Here is an 18,490-nt window from a genome sequence, read left to right as displayed (position 1 = left end):
ATAGATCTAGTTAATAGTCAACAAGTCAATGCTCGCAAAGGCCGAAAGACTTGTTGATCAAATAGTTGAGCTTTATATTATCATGTATGCAACACATTAGGCATTTATAAGATTATAATTTTAACTTTCCTGAATAAAAATCCTAAGTCTAGCTATTTCCTTTTTAACCACCAAAACCCCAAAACTTGTTGTTGAACAAATACTTGTTCAATATAAAACTGCAATTTACTTTTAAAACTCTTAAAACATCTTGCTTAACAAATCATTTTAGAATCTCTAGGTTCCCTAGCTTCCTGTGAATTCGATCCCTAAGTACTACAACTCGACCTCTTAATTGAGAGAGTATAAATCACTCCTTAGGGTAATTTGAGTGGTATCAAAATGTCTTTGATCATTTTTCTTTTTATGGACTCTTTTTGTGAAAATAAACTTAAAAATTATAAAAGGGAATTCAATTCTCCCAAATAGCCCATTTTGTTTTGTCACAAAAAAAAAATTTCCCTAAGAAAAAATGACTAAAAAAATTTCATTAAAGAGACAAAAGACCATTCTACCCCTTGTTTTATAGATATACAAATATAAATAAATAATAAAAATATAAACAAAATTTTTTTATAGTTTTGAATTATATGTTTTTAAATTCAAAATTTTTATAAAAACAAATTTTGGAATTTTTATTTTGGGACATTTTTTTCAAAGTTTCTTTTTGAAATTCGTGAATACTTTTTGAAACTATTTTTTATTTTTTAATATTTATTTTAAATTTTTTAAAATTTTAAACTCTACTCCCAAAACCACACTCCTTAACTCTAAACTAAATCTATATTACTCTTTAATAAAACACTTTTTTGGTTTTTTTTTGGCTTTTTTGTAAAAATAAATTAGAAAGGCTATTCGAGAGAATTTTTTTTAATTATATATGTAATAAAACTTCAACTAAAAATTTGTATTATTTCGAATACTAATTACGTGATGCTGACCAAAAGAAAAACATATATAAACAGTGGTCTGCAAATCGACATTTTGTAGTTTTGTAATTTTGTTCTCAACAAAATAATCAAACAAATAATAAAAAGGGAATAAGATTAATGGAGAGAGTGTCCACGTCCTTTTAAAAATCAACCAATCAGAAAGTTCGAAATCGTTGTGTCACTGCTATTGAGTTAGACTAGGCTTCCATGTAGGTTTTCTTAAAATTTCCATCCAGCCCAATCTTAGCCCATGCCAACAAACCGTATCAACTTCAAGCGTGGAGGGTTTCTTTCTCCCCGACTCTTTCACTTCATCTTCTCCAATGTCTGTTTTTTTTCTCAGTTTTCTTCTCAATCAATGATAATCTTAAAGTCATTCTTGAGTGTTTTGTTTCACCTCCCCTCTATAGTTCCCCTATATAAAGCTCTATCTCTATACCTACATCTATCTTAATTAAAAAAAAAGCAACTCTGCAGAAGCTACTTCATGGCCATAAAATACCACCGAAAATTTTCAACTTTCCACATACAAATCTCCAGTCGTCGTCTACTTCTGGAGAAACCACCCCCACCGAGAAGCTAATGCACAAGAGGTTTACCAGAATTCGCTGAGGACAGAGGCAAAAGCCAGTGTGGTCAATGGAACCGGATACGAGCTTGATCAGGTAAGGTCGGATGTCTAGAGGCTAGCTGAAGATAGATAAAAGCCATCGGCTGCAACAACTGTGCTTAACGGCGAGATAGCCAAGATCAAAGCTAAATCGGACTGAGACATGGAGATTAAGGCAGACTCTTCGAGAAGAAGTTAGCAAAGGAAGGTGAAAACTGAATATACATTTGTTCTGGAGTTGACAATTTTGGACGAACAGTGACAATTTTGAAAAAGGGCTTCTCTTGAGCGACCATGAAAGCGGTATGGAGAAGACCACCGATCACTTACATCGTCAAACTATGAACTTCGAGAAGTATTGTCTAACGTGGAGATCAAAGATAGAGCAGAAACTGCCGCTGTTGAGGCAGCTCAAAACCCAAGCAATCTCAGAGTTTAGTTTAACCATTTACTTGCAAAACTAACTTATAACTTTGTGAACCTGTTCATGTAAGGCCCTGGATTCGTTGCAAGTTATGAAAACTCAGATGATGCGTATTGCTTATGCAAGCCAAGGCCACCAACCCCCTGAAGATAACGGTCCTAACCAGGTACACATAAGCGATGTTGGTAGAAAGATAGTAGCTTTACTTGGTCATCTCTTAGGATTCCTCCTATATTAACTTGGACAATTATCTACTTTTAGCTTTTAGCTCTCTTATTTTCTACTTTTGTGTCTTACAGTTTCTCTAACACTGCAACGTACACGAGTCCACAAAACCTAAACTCATTGCATAGATCCACTGCATCAAACGCGAGTTAATGTATGTCCTTAAACTTCGGATCTATATGATTCATTTAGTTTGTTTACAAGAGACGGTTTCAGTAACTAACATTTTTATACAAGTGTAAGTGTGTGCAGGTATATATAAACTGTGAGTTAATGTTACCTGGGAGGTTTGTGCAGTAGAGAGAAGATGAGTTTTCGTCACTCCGGTGGAAAGAATATGTAGATTGCAGCCAAGGCTCTCCACCACAAGTTGTTCCTAAAAATAAATCGAATAAGCAGTTAATCAAAGCTCATTTAGAAACATATGTGTCTTTTACTCTATATAATGTTGAAAAGGAGAGAATTAAGCTGGGTGGGCTAAATGAGGTAGCATCATTCTTTGGTGTTTTAGAATTTGCATTTAAAATGATAATACATTGAATCTTTAAAGTCCTTATATCTAGCTTATGTTTCTGACCAATGAACCATAATACTGTTGGTGAACTTGGTGAGGAGGCATTGTTTCCTGTATACTGGAATGTAGATAATCGGCATGTGCTTAGAGTCCAGAAACTGTGACAGGGACTGTGTTTTGAATCATATTTTTTTGTGCTTTCTATTCAGGAGAACTAGGCCAAGAACTAGAGAGATCATTAGAGCTCAAATCAAGGGTCTGCAGAGGCGCCAAATTGTAAATTGAGATGTTATCTTTTCTTTTTGTTTTAGTACATTAGTTTGGTCTATGATGTTTAAGTCCATGTTAGTTCTCGATATTTTCATGATAATCCAGAAAAGTCCACATGATTTGACACCCTTCCCCTCATTAGGACGACTAATACAATATCTGATTGTCTTAAAGGAAATGTTCATGCATAGCTGATACAGATATATCGTTCGCATGGTCACTTATTATGACATGTTTGGCCAAGAAAACATTAGGACTGTTTACGTATTTGGTATATACTAATAGAAATTAGAAGCATATATGTATTCAAAGTTAACCACATCTTTTTTTAAAAAACAATTGGTTATGTATTGTCAGCATTGTAATTGCATTTTAAAAACATTAGAGCCTCCATATCTTTTAAAACAAAATGAAAATCAACATAAAACTAAAGTTAAAAAACATTCAAATTTTGATATTTAGACTATTTTTTCTGGAAATTAAACATCAAAGTTTCATTAACATAAAATTGTCTTAGATGTAAAACTTATTAAAAATGATTATGTCAAAATAAAGTTAAAATCAAATTCTCAAAACCAAAAAGGGTTAAAATCAGTATAAAATGACTAACAAAAAATACCTAGAAGAATTTAACTGAATATCCAGGTTAATTATTTGAAAATTAACAGATAATCTTTTACTTAAATATTAAAATATACTACAACTTAACTAACATGAAGAAACAAATTAAATCTTAAAATGTTAAAATTCTTAAAAAATCATATCTGTCAATATAAAATAGAAATAAGCTTAAATAAATTTTAATTACAAAATTATAAGATGAAAATGATGAATTTAATAAGTTGTTTAGATATTTTGATTACGCTCAGTAAATCGCATTACAAAGATTATTTTAATTGTTATCTCCATTCTATTAATATACCGTTAGCTTTGTCTATTATTTATAATGATATATGACATAAATTTGTGTAAAGGTCAATTTAGGCTATAGCATCACCAATCAATGCATTGAGAAATTTTTACAAAAAAATTAAAAGTTTTAATTTACTTCTCGGTATTACAACACCGTCTTAACTCTTAAGCTTAAGAATAATAGAAATACAGTAAAACTTCTATAAATTAATAATGTTGAGACTTTACAATTTTATTAATTTATAGAGATATTAATTTATAAAAGTTTCCTTTTTAAGAATTTTTTTCTATTTTTCTCTATTTTTATTCATAAAATAAGAAGATATTTGATTTTACCGTATATACATTATTTAAATCTTAGAAATATGACTTTTATATTGTTTTATTATCTTATTTGGTGTATATTTTTATGTTCATATAATTTTTTATGTGTTTTTCGATGTAATTTTACTAAATATTATCAAAATATATTGAAATGTTAAGAAAAATAGAATCATTTTTATTGTGGATATAAAACCAAAAATGTAATGTTTAGCTTGCACTTATATAAAAATATGTATATAGATAGATTATTAATTTATGATTTTAATGGAACTATATATATTTACATAGGAGTTATAAAAGTATTATTATCTTATTATTTTATCGATTTATGTCATATTTTATACCGGTCCAAGTTGGGACCGGCAAAATTTATTAATTTATAGAAATTATTAATTTATCGAGTATTAATGTTTAGAGGTTTTACTGTATGTTGCTAACATAAAAACATTATTCCAAGGTTATAATTTTTTAAACTATTAACAATGACTAATATATCTGCATATGTATAGTGCAATATATCCAAAGTACTTTTATGTAGTAACTTAGCATGGAATTATTCATACTGAAATGTACGACATATTTCACATTTTTATAATAAATAATTATTTTCAAAATATTAAATACCAAACAAATTTTAATATTGGATGTAAAGTATGGCTTCAAAACTAAAGAATTACTGAATCATTTTTATTGGTCATCAAAATTTACAGATTTAAATATTCAAAATTATTACACATTTATAAAATTAATTTTATATGAAATAAATGTGATTTACCTATACTTTAAATAATAATTTAAAAAATAAATCCGATGATCTATAAGAAAATATATAATATGCATAAGATAATAGAGAAAAATATGTTTTTAAAAAGTAGATTCTTTTAAATTTTAAGAAAGATTTAGACATGATTACTATAAGATTAATAAAAACATTTAATATATTTACATAATATATATATATATATATATATTTTTTTTTTTTTTTAAATAAAAAATAAATATCAATGATATGTCAAACAAAAAATATATAATATTTCAAACCAATATAAACAAAAAAGCTTAACTTCTTAAAAAACTCTAAGGTTTAAGTTACATTTAATAATAAATTATATAATTTTTATAGACATATAAACCGCGCGTAGCGCGGTAAAAATCTCTAGTATTTTTAATAGATTCTGTTAACTATGTGACATTTTTTTCAGTGTGAAGGGGAGTGTATCATATAACATGTGTGAAAATGAACTTGTTGAATTTTTCGTAGTCTTTGAAACTTTTCTATATATTTTGCAAAATTATTATTCATGTGATTCCAGCACTGCTATTTTTACCAACTCCAAAATATTATTAAAAATATTTGTGTTTGTTGAAATATAATTATACACTCTTTAGTAGTTTATGTGAGAGACTAAAACTCATTATGCAAAATGTATATGTTTTCTGAAGCGGGAAATACAAATACACGTGTCTCGCTGATGAACAATGAATGAATGTAATTTTGTACGACTAAAAACAGTTCTGTACATTTACAACAGACAATATGTACACGAGTTGGATACAGCTGGACATGCCTAAATGGCAAGTGTTGCCTTAAGGAGCAAGGAATCTGAGCTAGAAGAACCCTTCAGACCTGACTTTTGTTTCAAGTATTTGCTTAGAGGAAGCAAGGAACCTGAACTAGAAGAAACCTATAGACCTGTGTTTACCATGTCGACACATACACTCCGGAACAGGATAAGCCAATACGTCACGATCTCTCCTCCCTCTCCTTGACTCAGGATGACCCTGAGACTTGCCGTGAAGCTTCCGAGCCACACGACTGAGCTCAGATTCTGAAACCGAAGGGTTCTCCATTAAAGGAAGCATCGCTCTCTTGTTAGGCATTATAAACTTCCTGTGCCCTACATAAGCTCTGTTTCCCTGAAAGATCAAAAGAGTTTATGCCTTCCGTGTAACACACGCTTACATATATGTGTGCGTATTACTTACCTGCATAGCTTTGGCCATGTTTCCGCCATGTGAAGGAAGAAAAACATCGCTGCTAAGTGAGACAATGTAGTCAATAGCAGCCAAAGCTGAAGATCTATTGGTGTAAGGCAACATCTCTCCTTTATGAGCTAATGTCTCCTTTGTCACCAAGTTAGCAAACTCTTTAGCGAGTGGCTCCATCGCTCGTGACCCACCAAACGGCTCACCTCCTGCCACAAAGATCGATGCATTGCTCGGTGCTCCTAATGCCTTCAACAACCTTGAAACCCAATAAAATACTCCAGCTTTAGGTTAACCATCAGACAGTTTCTCATGTTAGTTTCTTCTTTTAGTAAAGTTACCTTGCAATCTCATATGCATTGAGAGGACATAACCCAGCAAGCCTACGCTCTGTATAGGTCAAGTTGAGTCTACCAGTGAGGTACCTCGGCTGAGACATTCTTGTTTCCGCTATGATTCTGTCGAACTCTGAGCCTAAACCGGTGAGACAACCGGTTCTTACCCATACATCTTTCTCTAGCCTTAAGTGGAGAGCTATATAAGGACCTTCAATCCACATCCTTCTCGCGAGTTTGTTCCCAAGATTCTCAATCGGTGCTGTGAATCTCAGTGCATGGAAAGCAACTTTGCATCTGAGTTTCTGCAGATCCGGAGGGAGATTCTTGGCTAGCCTTGAGTCTAACCCTTTTAACACCAAAAGCCCTTCCTCGTTCAACTGCATTTACTTAAAAACATTCAGAATCAAAACAATCAGAGAAACTCTAAAACTAGTAAGCAGCAGAAGTCATCATCACACCTGTTTGAAGAACTTAGCACGGATCCAAACCGGAGAAACATCCCACGGAATCTGATTCTCAATAGTCTGTCTAGACATAAGATGCGTTGACGGTAAAGAAGAAACAACACGCACGTCCGATCTAAGCGTTTTCTTGAAATGCTCTACGTCGAAAACGTCAGAGAACTCACTGAAACAAAAACAGATCACTAAAAACGTAGAAGATACCTTGACTCACAAGTTAACTTTGTTTTAATTAATTATACCTTTCGTCACCCCAAACTCGATTCACCTGCAAAACTGGAACAACAAGAGCAGCTTCAAGAATCGTCGCGATGACAACAGCGTCAACGATCTGATTACGTTGCTGATTGAGTCCACCGGAGACGACAACGACGAGGAAACGTTTCTTCTCTTTAGAGACTCTCGCAGCTTTCTTCCTGTAAGCCAAACTGAACTCCAAGCACGGCTTGTAACCTTCGCCGTTGGGCTGTTTCCAGAACTCCCTCTCCTCTTCCGTCATGTTCCCGGAACGTCCTCCTCTCGCCGGTAAAGGAAGCAGCGTGGAAGGGACGGAGACGGCGAGGGAAGTTAGGAGATGGCGAGGGTCGTCGGATACGAAGAAACCGAGAGGGGAAGACGGCGAGGAGACGATGCAAGTGGAGCTGGTGGTTAAAGACGATGCGAGGAACGAGATTCCCGAGAAAAGGAGGGAAAGTGAGATGAGGAGGAGGAAGACTTGCTGAGGCGTGCAGCGAGTTTGGTGGTGGTGGTTGAGATACCGAGGACTGGTAGTTCTCTTCGGGGGAGAGAAGAAGAGGAGAGAGAAGTGGAGGAAGGGAGATGGTGGATGCGGAGTGAAGAAAGGGTTCTTGATTGTTCTCAGCGTTTTCGCCATTGAAGCTCTTTCAAAGCTCCTCTCTGCGCAAAGAAAAGAGTTTTGAAGAAGAGAGTCGTTAATTCAGTTACAGAGATTAACCAACTGATATTGCAAACCGCTCCTCTGTATTTATAGTTTGTTACAATTTAGACTTTAAATTTGTTTTGTCGTTAAATTACCCATGATCAAATACGAATTTTTTAATCATGAGCTTTGCAAATTAGAGAATCTCAAGTTACGACCGGTTATCGTTTTGGTTAGTACTTGACCGGTTCTCTATCAAAGTTGTTATTAATCAAATCAGGCTTTCACGTCAATCTGTTTATAAAGAGAAAGAGGAATTTAAAGAGACTGCAGAAAAGAACTCCTGCGTTAAACAGGAGACAAGAGAATATTCAAGATCGTTTCGATCCAAAGTATCAATTATTTTTGCCGAAAAAAGTCGAACAAAAGACTAAAAAAAACTGTCATTCCGCAGATGAGTAGATATATAGTTGATTGTCTCTCTTGTAGGAAGGAAAAGAATGGATTCTAACCAGAGGAGATGACTGCTTGAGCCCTGAGCAGTCTTTCATCATCAGGATTCAGGACAATGCTTTTTGAACCTCTGATGTCACTTCTTTGGGAGGCTTCTCGGCGTGGATGTTTGTAAGAACAGCCTTCTTTGCGTAGTAGTCAATCACCTGCCAGCAATGAACGAACGTTAACATGAAAACAATGAAGCTTGGAGGCAAACACAGCCTAGAGAAGTAATGTGAAAAAAGGAATCAATACCGGTTCAGTTTGAGTGTGGAAAGCAGCAAGCCTCGACCTTAGAACCTCAGCATTATCATCTTTGCGTTGGATCAGAGGCTCTCCGGTAATCTTCAAATGGAAAATGATGGAGAAAATCATCAGATGTTTTGGAGGGAACTTGAATAGACAGAAGAAATGTTTATTAAGAGTCTTACATCATCAACTCCAGGGGTCTTGGGAGGCGCGAACTTGGTGTGGTAACTCCTGCCACTAGATGGGTGGATCCATCTCCCGGTGATTCTTTCCTCCAGGACTGAGTCATCGATGGCAAAGTTGAGGACTTTGTCGATTCCAGTTCCCCGCTTCTTAAGCATCTCGTCTAGCTGCAAACAAACTCCAAAGAACAACCATAAGAACAAGAAAGAGAGACAGAAGAAACAGTGACGACGTTTTTATATTGAACAGTACAGTACCTTCTCTGCTTGAGCAACAGTCCTGGGAAACCCATCAAGGATGAAACCTTTCTGACATTTTGGCTTGTTCATGGCTTCATCAATTATACCAACAACCAACTCATCAGTGACAAGCGCTCCCTGTAAACAATAATTACAAAAAACGATAATCCAATCAACAAAAGCAATGGAAACAATGAGCAAACAAGATGTCTCTCAAAGAAGGAAAAAAAAAAAGAAGAAGAGAGGAGACCTTGTCCATAGCTTCTTTGGCCTTGAGACCAAGAGGGGTCTTAGAAGCAACAGCAGCTCTTAACATGTCTCCAGTGGATAAATGACACAAGCAATATTCATCCTTCACTATTGGAGATTGTGTACCTTTCCCTGACCCTGGAGGTCCTGCAACTCACACAAAACAAAGTCTCCTCAACACTCAATCCACGAAATCACACATGTAGGAATCATCGCCACCTTGATTCCATAAGGAAAGAGACAACTTATTCACAGTCTCAAACACACAACACAAGAACCTGACTTATGTGACACAACCAAATAATGAAATTTAAGAACTAGAAAGCCTGAAACAACTTATTCACACTTTCAGACACACAACAAAAGACATCAGCATTGACATTCCGAGTATCTCTAATATTATCTGAAAGTCAGGTACCAGACCAAACAGTGAAGTTTTAGATCTACAATGTCCTAGAAACAAAACCAATTGAGACGATACTCGACTCTAGTGCAACATCACTCGGGAGTTTTTTCAACTTCATGATTCCAGTATCGTGAAACACGAACTCGTTCAAGCTCAATGAAACAATATCGCAGATCTAAAAGCTACCCTCCTAAAAAGTTTTAAACTTTCACAATCAATTCAGTAAATTTCACCACAGAGAACAACAAAAATCCGGATCTAACGAAATTACAACGATGAACGAGCAGAGGAGGACCGATGGGTGACATACCAATGAAGATGAGGCGTTTGTCTGGCTTTTGAGCACATTTGAGACGGCGGAGGAGCTCGGACATGAGATCCACCGTCTGAACATCTTCCAAATCCGCCATAGCTTCGCCTCTGTGTCGCTTAAAGTCTTCGTTTTTCTCCAATGGGTTTTTTTTTTTTGCCTTCGCTAGTCAAAAGGATATAAGCATTAACCGGACTCGGGTTTATCCAATTCGGGTCGGAGCTCCTGTTGTCGTGGACGATTATTCATGATTGCGACTATTACCAGTTACCACGCACTTGGACTTTACGAGTTTGACCAATTGAAGATCTTATTTAGCCCAATAACCGGCCCACCAAAAATAATATTGGAGTTGGCGAATGGTTTAATAGTAATGTTAATAAAACCCTAATATCGGTTAAGAAATAACCGGTTTCGAAGGTTTTTGGGTATTCGTCTCCATCAGATAAGAAAGAAAGAAAGAAAAGATAGTTTACAGTCACAGAGATACTTTTCTTTCTCTCAATCTCTCCATCCCTCTCCATTTCCCGCTTCCCCTAATCCCCATCCTTAAACCCCTTATCTCTCCATCTAAGGTTTCTTTGTTTTCGTTATTACACAGTGATGAAACCTGCTGCCTCTTTGCATGGTTCCTTTTCTTATCCTTCTTCATCCATCTACTTCGATGCTCGCAGACCAGTTACGACTCCATCGAAAATGGCAGCTTTCAGTGCTCTATCGCTTTCCCCTTACACTTTCACCTTCCGACAAAGCTCTCGAGTTAGGTCTACCATTTCGTGCTCCGTCACTTCTCCTCCTGCCTCTTCGGGTCTGTTGTTTCTTCCTCTCCCTTGTCTTTTTCGTTCCTGGGTTCCTGAAATTTTATGCTTTTCCCTGGAAAAAGAAAAGAGTTATTGATAATGGGTTTGTTGTATTTTTAGTTAATACATAAAAATAATTGAAACTTTTTTTGCTATTTGAGTTTCACCGGGTACTCTTCCACATTTACTATGAATTAGAATCTTTGAATTTTGTTGTTTATAAGTTCTTTGATAGTGTGACTCTGTGTTATAGTGACTTTATTTTGTTGAATTTTGTGTTATGTTCGTTTCAGGTACATCTTCGTCCTCTAAGGCACCTCGTAGAAGATCAGGTAGACTAGAAGGAGCTGGAAAAAGCATGGAGGACTCTGTAAAACGTAAAATGGAACAGTTTTATGAAGGAACAGATGGACCTCCGCTCCGTGTTCTTCCCATAGGTGGCCTTGGTGAGATTGGGATGAACTGTATGCTTGTTGGCAACTATGATCGTTACATTCTAATCGACGCCGGTATTATGTTCCCTGAGTACGTCTTGGAGATCCATATATCTTTGTTATTATTATTAGTGTGCGGTGCTGACATTCTATGGATTATTACAGTTATGATGACCCTGGGGTCCAGAAAATTATGCCAGACACAGGATTTATTAGACGATGGAAACACAAGATTGAAGCTGTTGTTATAACGCATGGTCATGAAGATCACATCGGTGCCTTGCCTTGGGTAATGTCTTCTTCCACTCTGCTAAATGGCCATAGAGGGCCGTAGTCCTGTTGGTGATATCTATATAGAGTCTAGGTTTTACTTTTGAATAAACAGTTGAGGCTCATGTGTATTGTTGAGTCTCTGACCATTGTTGGGTTCTCTCCTCTTTTAACCAATATTCGTTTGCGTTAACAGGTTATTCCAGCTTTGGACTCTAATACACCAATATTCGCATCATCCTTCACCATGGAGGTGATTTACACCTTGATCCTTCATATTTCATTTGCTCTCTAAATTTTTTTTTAATTTTTTTTTTAACAGCTACTAAGCCTAGATTTATAGTTTTATCCATCAGAATTTTCAGGCTCAAGCAGTTTGTTTTCTAGATCATATCATGCATAATCTTCTCTTTGCAATTTATCTCATGGATGTGATTTTTTTGTCTATGAAATAGCTTATAAAGAAGCGGTTGAAGGAGCACGGGATCTTCGTTCAGTCTAGACTCAAGACATTTAATACTCGAAGGAGATTTATGGCTGGACCATTTGAGATAGAACCCATTACAGTTACTCATTCTATTCCTGATTGTAGTGGTTTGGTCCTCCGTTGCGCTGATGGTAATATTCTTCACACCGGAGACTGGAAGGTAGAGTAACAATCCCCTTCTTAAACTATTTCGTGTCCCTTTGTATAGTCATCAAGCTAATCTGATTAATTAACAGATTGATGAAGCACCTTTGGATGGAAAAGTCTTTGATCGTGAGGCTTTAGAGGAACTCTCAAAGGAAGGAGTCACGTTGGTAAGGATTATGGTGCAGAGTCAATACTCTTGTTATATGTTGATAGCATTGTTATACTGACTACTTTAGGTGATAATGTATTACACAGATGATGAGTGACTCAACAAATGTATTGTCACCGGGAAGGACAACAAGTGAAAAAGTGGTAGCAGATGCTCTGGTGAGGAATGTAATGGCGGCCAAGGGAAGAGTTATCACAACTCAGTTTGCCTCCAATATACACCGTTTAGGAAGTATTAAGGCTGCTGCTGATTTAACTGGTCGAAAATTGGTATGTCTTATATCTCATGTTTTAAACTTCTGCTGCCAATTTAAAGCTTCCACATTTCTATGCCATGCGGTCAAGTTTCTTCAAAGTACACTATTCATTTGTTTTTGTTTTTTGTTTTCATCTAGGTCTTTGTTGGTATGTCCTTGAGGACATATCTAGAAGCAGCTTGGAAGGATGGAAAGGCTCCAATTGACCCGTCAAGTTTGGTATAACCACTAATGATGCATAGAGTTTGTTTTTAAAAGTACTTTCTAATTTCAGTGTATCTTTCATCCTTTTTAAAAACAACTTCTCAGGTGAAAGTCGAAGATATTGAAGCATATTCTCCTAAGGACTTGCTGATTGTCACGACTGGATCACAAGTAAGTTGATCTCTTTAAAATCAGGGAGTGGTGGTTTGAAACTGACTTTCCTAACTAAATTGTTACCCTTATTTGACAATCACTCTGAACAGGCAGAACCACGCGCTGCCCTGAATCTTGCATCATATGGAAGTAGTCACGCGTTCAAACTGACCAAGGAAGACATAATTCTTTACTCAGCCAAGGTATTAGAGAGATGTTATATGAAAAGTGTACATACATATACTAAAAATTGTCAAACAGGATCGCTGATATCTATTTTCGGTCTAATGTATTACTAAAGGTAATCCCAGGCAATGAATCACGAGTAATGAAGATGATGAATCGATTAGCAGATATAGGGCCAAAAATTGTCATGGGTAAAAATGAAATGCTGCACACATCTGGTCATGCCTACCGTGGAGAGTTGGTTAGTGGCTGCTTCTCTTTAGAATAGTTATTCCATTTTGATTTTCTTTGTTGCAAATCGATGATGATTGATTTTGAATTCAACTTGTGTTTGAAGGAAGAGGTTCTTAAAATAGTGAAACCACAGCATTTTCTACCCATACATGGAGAACTCTTGTTTCTCAAGGAGCATGAGTTGCTCGGAAAGTCCACCGGGATTCGTCACACTACAGTAAGTGTCTCACCAGAGATCTATGGAACCATGGTAGATAGATAGCATTCAACATACGTCTGAAGGTTTTCACTTTTTTTTTTACTTTCTCCAACTTCAGGTTATAAAGAATGGAGAGATGCTTGGAGTTTCTCACTTGAGAAATAGAAGAGTTTTGTCCAATGGATTTAGCTCTCTTGGGAGGGAGAATTTGCAGGTTTGTTTAAATTATCTGTCTATACTTAAATGGCTTTGAGTAGATACTTAATAAACCTATCCCTGCTGCAGTTAATGTATAGTGACGGTGATAAAGCATTTGGCACAGCAAGTGAACTCTGTATTGATGAGAGACTCAGAATTTCATCGGATGGCATTATAGTCCTGAGGTATGTCCGAACTACAACATCTTTTGGTAAAAGCTTTTATGCCAATGGATTGATTATCTATAACCCTTTTTTTATAACACAGCATGGAAATCATGCGCCCGGGCGCCTCGGAGAACGCTTTGAAAGGGAAGATAAGAATCACAACGCGATGTATGTGGCTTGACAAAGGAAGACTTTTAGATGCACTTCACAAGGCAGCACATGCTGCTCTATCAAGTTGTCCTGTTAACTGTCCCTTGTCTCACATGGAAAGAACAGTCTCCGAAGTCCTGAGGAAGATTGTGAGGAAGTACAGTGGTAAAAGGCCTGAAGTCATTGCCATAGCCATGGAAAATCCCATGGCGGTCCGAGCTGATGAGGTCAACGCGAGGATGTCCGGTGATCCAAATCTTGGCTCTGGAGTTGCAGCTTTAAGGAAAGTTGTGGAAGGAAACAACAAAAGAAACCGAACCAAGAAAACACAATCGCAAGAAGATGAGATAATTGATAGTAGTGCAGGACTACTAGCTGAGGAAGGAACCGCTTCATCAACGTACACAGAAGGTGCTGAAGATGTGCCTGTTCGGAGTTCTTCAGAAGAATCAGATGATTTTTGGAAATCATTCATCAATCCACCATCACCACCTTCACCTGGCGTAACCGAAAACGTGGATAAGTTAACTGATGCAGAGGCTAAAACAGAGGATAGCGAAAACAGTAGAGAAGAGAAGGAGGATGATGATACATCTGATTCTCAAACGAAGTCGTCAACAAAACGAGTGAGGAGGAACAAATGGAAGCCTGAGGAAGTTAAGAAGGTAATCAGAATGCGTGGAGAGTTGCACAGCAGGTTCCAAGTGGTGAAAGGTAGAATGGCTTTGTGGGAAGAGATCTCTTCAAATCTATCTGCTGAAGGAATCAACAGAAGCCCGGGACAGTGCAAGTCTCTGTGGGCGTCTCTTATTCAGAAATACGAGGTTCGTCTCTTAGCTTAAATACATATGAATCCGTAGCTGTTGATTTGAGGTTTATGTTTACAAGATGAAAAGCACTAAGATACTTTAAGCGCGCAGACACACTCTAGATGAAACCATTGGCTACGTAATCTATAAATGTCCAAACTTTAAAGCTTATGAGTGTAACAGATTGTTCTGCTATGCTTTTATGGCAGGAGTGCAAGGCTGATGAAAGAAGCAAGACGAGCTGGTCACATTATGAGGATATGAACAACATTTTGTCCGAGTTAGACACACCTGCGCCTAAGTAATGTGATTACATTACATTTTATCTTGCGAAAAGAGTCATCTCCAAATTAGCATATTCAACAAAGACATTCAATGTATTATGTAACAATGTAGAAGCCATTAAAACAAGAATGCCTCCCAAGAAAGAAGAAAGCTTTGAGTAGAATGTTTAATGACTCACTTTTGTGTTTGTTTGGTTTTTGCTCGGTTTAGAATCGATTTGGTTTAGAACAGATGAGTAAACCGGATTTTGCTGTTTCTGGTTCTTCGATTCTACGTTTGTTTTACAATTAAAAGGATTCGGTTTAAATACAAATCAATAATTTAAATCAGAAACCGGGTTTGATTGAACCGGAAGCGGTAAATAAATTAAACCAAGTAGATGACGGTTTTGCCCCTGGGGCTCCGTGGAGAGAGAGATTACAAAGTGAGGAGAGAGGTGAGTATCGATTCGACGAAGAGAGATGCCGAAGAGAACGACGCATACGTACTCGAGCGAGGACGCGGCGCCGGAAGGACCCGACTCCGATCTCTTCGTGTACTACTGCAAGCACTGTGGTTCTCATGTCCTTATCACTGGTTCGTTTCTCCACTTTCACCTTCTTTCTAGGGTTAAGTTGCCTGAAGTTAGAGTGAAACACTTTTTGAATTGGCCTTTGTTGGGGTTTCTAGATACATTGAGTGGGAGTGAGGATTGAAAAGTTTAGTCTTTGATTACTTTGAACATCCATGGTAGTTTTGCAGTTTCTATAGTGGTGGGCAGCTTTTTGCTCATGTAATGCCTGAGTTTAGGTTAACATGAAAGTAATTTTTGTTTAGATTCTTGATATGTTTTCCTCTGCTAGTGTTCATATGTTTATTGATGAACTGAATGTGTTAACGCTTGTAACGCTCTCTGTGGCCTTCTTTTGTCTCATGTTTTCATGTAATCATGTCGATCTGCTTATGTCCTGAATCTTTCTCTTGTTGTTTTGTTTTAGCCCTTGAGGAGTTTTCTTCAGTGAAAAAGCTAATAAGTTGTAGATAGTTTATCGGATTAAGAGTGTTTGCTTGCTGATTGAAATGTATTTCTTCTATAGGGTATGTATACTAAATTGAATTTGTTATAAGATACGCAATTGCAGAAGATGCCAAAGAGGAAGACCGACAGATCCAGTGTCCTGGACAAGAAGAAGCACCTTGCTAGGTTGAATGTCAGCGAGGGAGGAAAAGTTTTATTAAAACGGTAAGGCTTGATATATATAATAGGGCTAATAAGCCAATGTTATGCACCAATGTTCTAAAAGATTATTTCTTTATGTTTTGATTAAACATCTAGCGGCGAAGTGAAACTGGAGAGACAGTTTAGAATGAACTGTATTGGCTGTGAGCTTTTTGTTTGTTATCGTGCTGAAGAGAGTCTTGAAACAGCAGCCTTCGTTTACATTGTTGATGGAGCACTTAGTGCTGTCGCTGCAGAAACTAACCCGCAGGTACTAGTAGTTTCTAATAATTTTTTTTCAGTTTTAAAATCAAACAATAGATGTTAAACACGTTATGTGTCGCGTACAGGATGCACCAGTACCTCCCTGCATTTCACAGCTCGACGGTGGACTTGTTCAGGTTGCAATAGAAGTGGAAGACCGTGCGCAACGTTCAGCAATCACAAGTAAGATATAGCCATATGACACCAACTCTAAAATTTTCTAGTCTCTTGACATGGATGTTTGGTGATACGATTTGATTTTCTTATCTGTGCAGGAGTAAACGCTGATGATGTTCGTGTTACTATTGCCGCACCAGCAGCTCGTGGGGAAGCTAACAACGAGCTTCTGGAATTCATGGGAAGGGTATTAAAACATTCCTTTAGTAACCACTCCTTAAAGATTTGTTCTCTCATCACAAAGTTTCTTACTTTGGAACTAGGCTTTTACGAGCTCTGTGTTTTTTTTCTTACTTTTTCAGGTGCTTGGTCTGAGGCTGAGCCAGATGACTCTTCAAAGAGGCTGGAATAGCAAATCGAAACTCCTTGTGGTACGTTGACACTTCCTTCGATTCTCAAACGTTTTCATCAATTCTCTAGAGAATACTTAATGAAGATTCATCTCTAGAAAAGCTTACTGGTTTTAGATATAAGGTTTTGTCTTTCTACTAATGGCACAAGGTCCTCTAAGAATGTAAAATATTGGTTGTTTAATACACCAGGTCGAGGATTTATCTGCTAGACAGGTGTATGAGAAGCTTCTTGAGGCCGTTGTATCATAAATTCTGTGGTTCGTGCATGTTGGTGAAGACATTAACCGAGAGTTCTGCAACCATACTGTTAAGATCTCTGTAATTGGTTTGTCTCAGAGAAGGAAGAGTTTTATATTTTGCTTGAGAAGATAGACAAAATTGCTTTCGTCTCTCTGTTTTCATGCTTCCAAACGCCAGTGTATACAATCTAATACTGTTATCATTATAATCTTTTGATACTGCCAGAAGTGTTTATCTTTTGAACTACAAATTGAAAATCACATTTGTCACATTTTATAGTCTAATCAAACACTTTTGTAACCTTGCATATTAAACATAACCTTGAATAGGACCTACAGTGATGTCTAGGTATCTGAAATAAAATAAATAAAATAAAATTCGTTTGTTGCTGTTAACTTAAGGATGATTCTTATTATTAATGATAAGATAAATTGCTTTTATATATGAGAATTACACGAGAGAAAAGTAAACTAGGGTTAGAGGTGTCAAATGGGCGGACCGTCCAATGGTTGCCCACGTCAATATACAAACGGACTTAATACGGACAAACCCATTTTGCCCATTGATTTTTATTGGACAAAATGTGGAAGACCATTAAAAAAATGGTCTTTGTTGGTTTTGGGCTTTATGGACGTGGACTGTCCATTGGTCACAAAACCTAGGGTTTCTAAAATTTAAGTTTTTTCCCTAAAATCGTAAAATTGATTTTTTCGCTTAAATTTTGATATCAAATTTTTCCACTAGAACCAGAAAATCGAGTTTTTCCGTCAGAACCGCAAAATTGAGTTTTTCTTCAAAACGCAAAATCGAATTTTCCCGCCAAAACCAGAAATCGAGTTTTCCTGCCAAAACCGCAAAATCGATTTTTCTTGCCAAAACCGAAATTGTTGCACTTATGAACTTATGTATTATTGTACTTATGAATTTATGGATGAATTTTAATTTTATGAACTTGTAAAATGTAGCAGTTCCCATCCATGAGGAAAGTGAAACTGAGAGTGCTGATGAGCAGGCACCTACGAAGAAAGCCAAGATGTCCAAAGGCAAAGGGGTTGCGGTTGATC

General features: G+C 36.6%; 4 protein-coding genes and 1 long non-coding RNA gene across 8 annotated transcripts; 3 read left to right on the top strand and 2 right to left on the bottom strand.

Moving 5' to 3' along the window:
- The first annotated feature begins 1,231 nt into the window (after positions 1–1,231).
- LOC106329009 lies at positions 1,232–3,138 on the top strand. 3 transcript variants are annotated; one of them, XR_001267715.1, is made up of 3 exons: positions 1,232–2,171; positions 2,305–2,384; positions 2,468–3,138. It is a non-coding gene; the product is annotated as an uncharacterized LOC106329009 (long non-coding RNA). The 3 variants fall into 3 exon arrangements; XR_001267714.1 differs by having other exon boundaries at positions 2,305–2,716; positions 2,954–3,138; XR_001267713.1 differs by having other exon boundaries at positions 2,305–3,138.
- Positions 3,139–5,637: 2,499 nt separating this feature from the next.
- Positions 5,638–7,927, bottom strand: LOC106328008 (uncharacterized protein At1g04910). The gene is made up of 5 exons (XM_013766355.1): positions 7,278–7,927; positions 7,033–7,201; positions 6,578–6,951; positions 6,237–6,495; positions 5,638–6,167 (listed from the first exon to the last, which is right to left on the bottom strand). The coding sequence occupies exons 1-5, from the start codon at positions 7,907–7,909 to the stop codon at positions 5,925–5,927; spliced, it is 1,677 nt and encodes a 558-aa protein (XP_013621809.1). The 5' UTR covers positions 7,910–7,927; the 3' UTR covers positions 5,638–5,924.
- A 283-nt stretch (positions 7,928–8,210) lies between these two features.
- LOC106328009 (adenylate kinase 4-like) lies at positions 8,211–10,206 on the bottom strand. The gene is made up of 6 exons (XM_013766356.1): positions 10,047–10,206; positions 9,332–9,477; positions 9,100–9,219; positions 8,842–9,009; positions 8,666–8,755; positions 8,211–8,574 (listed from the first exon to the last, which is right to left on the bottom strand). The coding sequence occupies exons 1-6, from the start codon at positions 10,144–10,146 to the stop codon at positions 8,476–8,478; spliced, it is 723 nt and encodes a 240-aa protein (XP_013621810.1). The 5' UTR covers positions 10,147–10,206; the 3' UTR covers positions 8,211–8,475.
- Positions 10,207–10,488: 282 nt separating this feature from the next.
- On the top strand, positions 10,489–15,391 carry LOC106335533 (ribonuclease J). The gene is made up of 16 exons (XM_013774079.1): positions 10,489–10,854; positions 11,140–11,371; positions 11,446–11,569; positions 11,747–11,803; positions 12,006–12,197; positions 12,274–12,351; positions 12,440–12,622; positions 12,748–12,828; positions 12,919–12,984; positions 13,077–13,169; positions 13,268–13,393; positions 13,490–13,603; positions 13,704–13,799; positions 13,871–13,968; positions 14,051–14,924; positions 15,119–15,391. The coding sequence occupies exons 1-16, from the start codon at positions 10,650–10,652 to the stop codon at positions 15,212–15,214; spliced, it is 2,715 nt and encodes a 904-aa protein (XP_013629533.1). The 5' UTR covers positions 10,489–10,649; the 3' UTR covers positions 15,215–15,391.
- A 197-nt stretch (positions 15,392–15,588) lies between these two features.
- Positions 15,589–17,726, top strand: LOC106331707 (UPF0235 protein At5g63440). Of its 2 annotated transcripts, none has more exons than XM_013770108.1 (7): positions 15,589–15,770; positions 16,302–16,416; positions 16,510–16,663; positions 16,743–16,839; positions 16,932–17,020; positions 17,136–17,204; positions 17,376–17,726. In XM_013770108.1, exons 1-7 carry the CDS (start codon positions 15,656–15,658, stop codon positions 17,433–17,435), a joined length of 699 nt encoding a protein of 232 aa, XP_013625562.1. In that variant the 5' UTR covers positions 15,589–15,655; the 3' UTR covers positions 17,436–17,726. The 2 variants fall into 2 exon arrangements, with proteins under 2 accessions (XP_013625562.1, XP_013625563.1); XM_013770109.1 differs by having other exon boundaries at positions 15,637–15,770; positions 16,316–16,416.
- Positions 17,727–18,490: the final 764 nt, after the last annotated feature.

Source organism: Brassica oleracea, chromosome C3 (genome assembly GCF_000695525.1).
Source record: "Brassica oleracea var. oleracea cultivar TO1000 chromosome C3, BOL, whole genome shotgun sequence".
In the NCBI taxonomy this organism is placed as follows: domain Eukaryota; kingdom Viridiplantae; phylum Streptophyta; class Magnoliopsida; order Brassicales; family Brassicaceae; genus Brassica; species Brassica oleracea.
Note: the sequence above shows the minus strand (reverse complement) of the source record. Positions and strands in the feature narration are given on the sequence as shown.

Excerpts from the sequence above, each read along its gene's own strand:
- LOC106331707 (XM_013770108.1), top strand. The coding sequence starts at position 15,656 with ATGCCGAAGAGAACGACGCATACGTACTCGAGCGAGGACGCGGCGCCG. Across the intron at positions 16,840-16,931 it reads GCAACGTTCAGCAATCACAA|GAGTAAACGCTGATGATGTT; the intron begins GTAAGATATAGC and ends TTATCTGTGCAG. Across the intron at positions 17,205-17,375 it reads GCAAATCGAAACTCCTTGTG|GTCGAGGATTTATCTGCTAG; the intron begins GTACGTTGACAC and ends TTAATACACCAG.
- LOC106335533 (XM_013774079.1), top strand. The coding sequence starts at position 10,650 with ATGAAACCTGCTGCCTCTTTGCATGGTTCCTTTTCTTATCCTTCTTCA. Across the intron at positions 11,804-12,005 it reads CATCATCCTTCACCATGGAG|CTTATAAAGAAGCGGTTGAA; the intron begins GTGATTTACACC and ends TCTATGAAATAG. Across the intron at positions 12,198-12,273 it reads TTCACACCGGAGACTGGAAG|ATTGATGAAGCACCTTTGGA; the intron begins GTAGAGTAACAA and ends ATTAATTAACAG.
- LOC106328009 (XM_013766356.1), bottom strand. The coding sequence starts at position 10,146 with ATGGCGGATTTGGAAGATGTTCAGACGGTGGATCTCATGTCCGAGCTC. Across the intron at positions 8,756-8,841 it reads AGACCCCTGGAGTTGATGAT|ATTACCGGAGAGCCTCTGAT; the intron begins GTAAGACTCTTA and ends TTCCATTTGAAG. Across the intron at positions 8,575-8,665 it reads TCCACACTCAAACTGAACCG|GTGATTGACTACTACGCAAA; the intron begins GTATTGATTCCT and ends CATTGCTGGCAG.
- LOC106328008 (XM_013766355.1), bottom strand. The coding sequence starts at position 7,909 with ATGGCGAAAACGCTGAGAACAATCAAGAACCCTTTCTTCACTCCGCAT. Across the intron at positions 7,202-7,277 it reads CGAGTTTGGGGTGACGAAAG|TGAGTTCTCTGACGTTTTCG; the intron begins GTATAATTAATT and ends TTTTTGTTTCAG. Across the intron at positions 6,168-6,236 it reads ACATGGCCAAAGCTATGCAG|GGAAACAGAGCTTATGTAGG; the intron begins GTAAGTAATACG and ends TTGATCTTTCAG.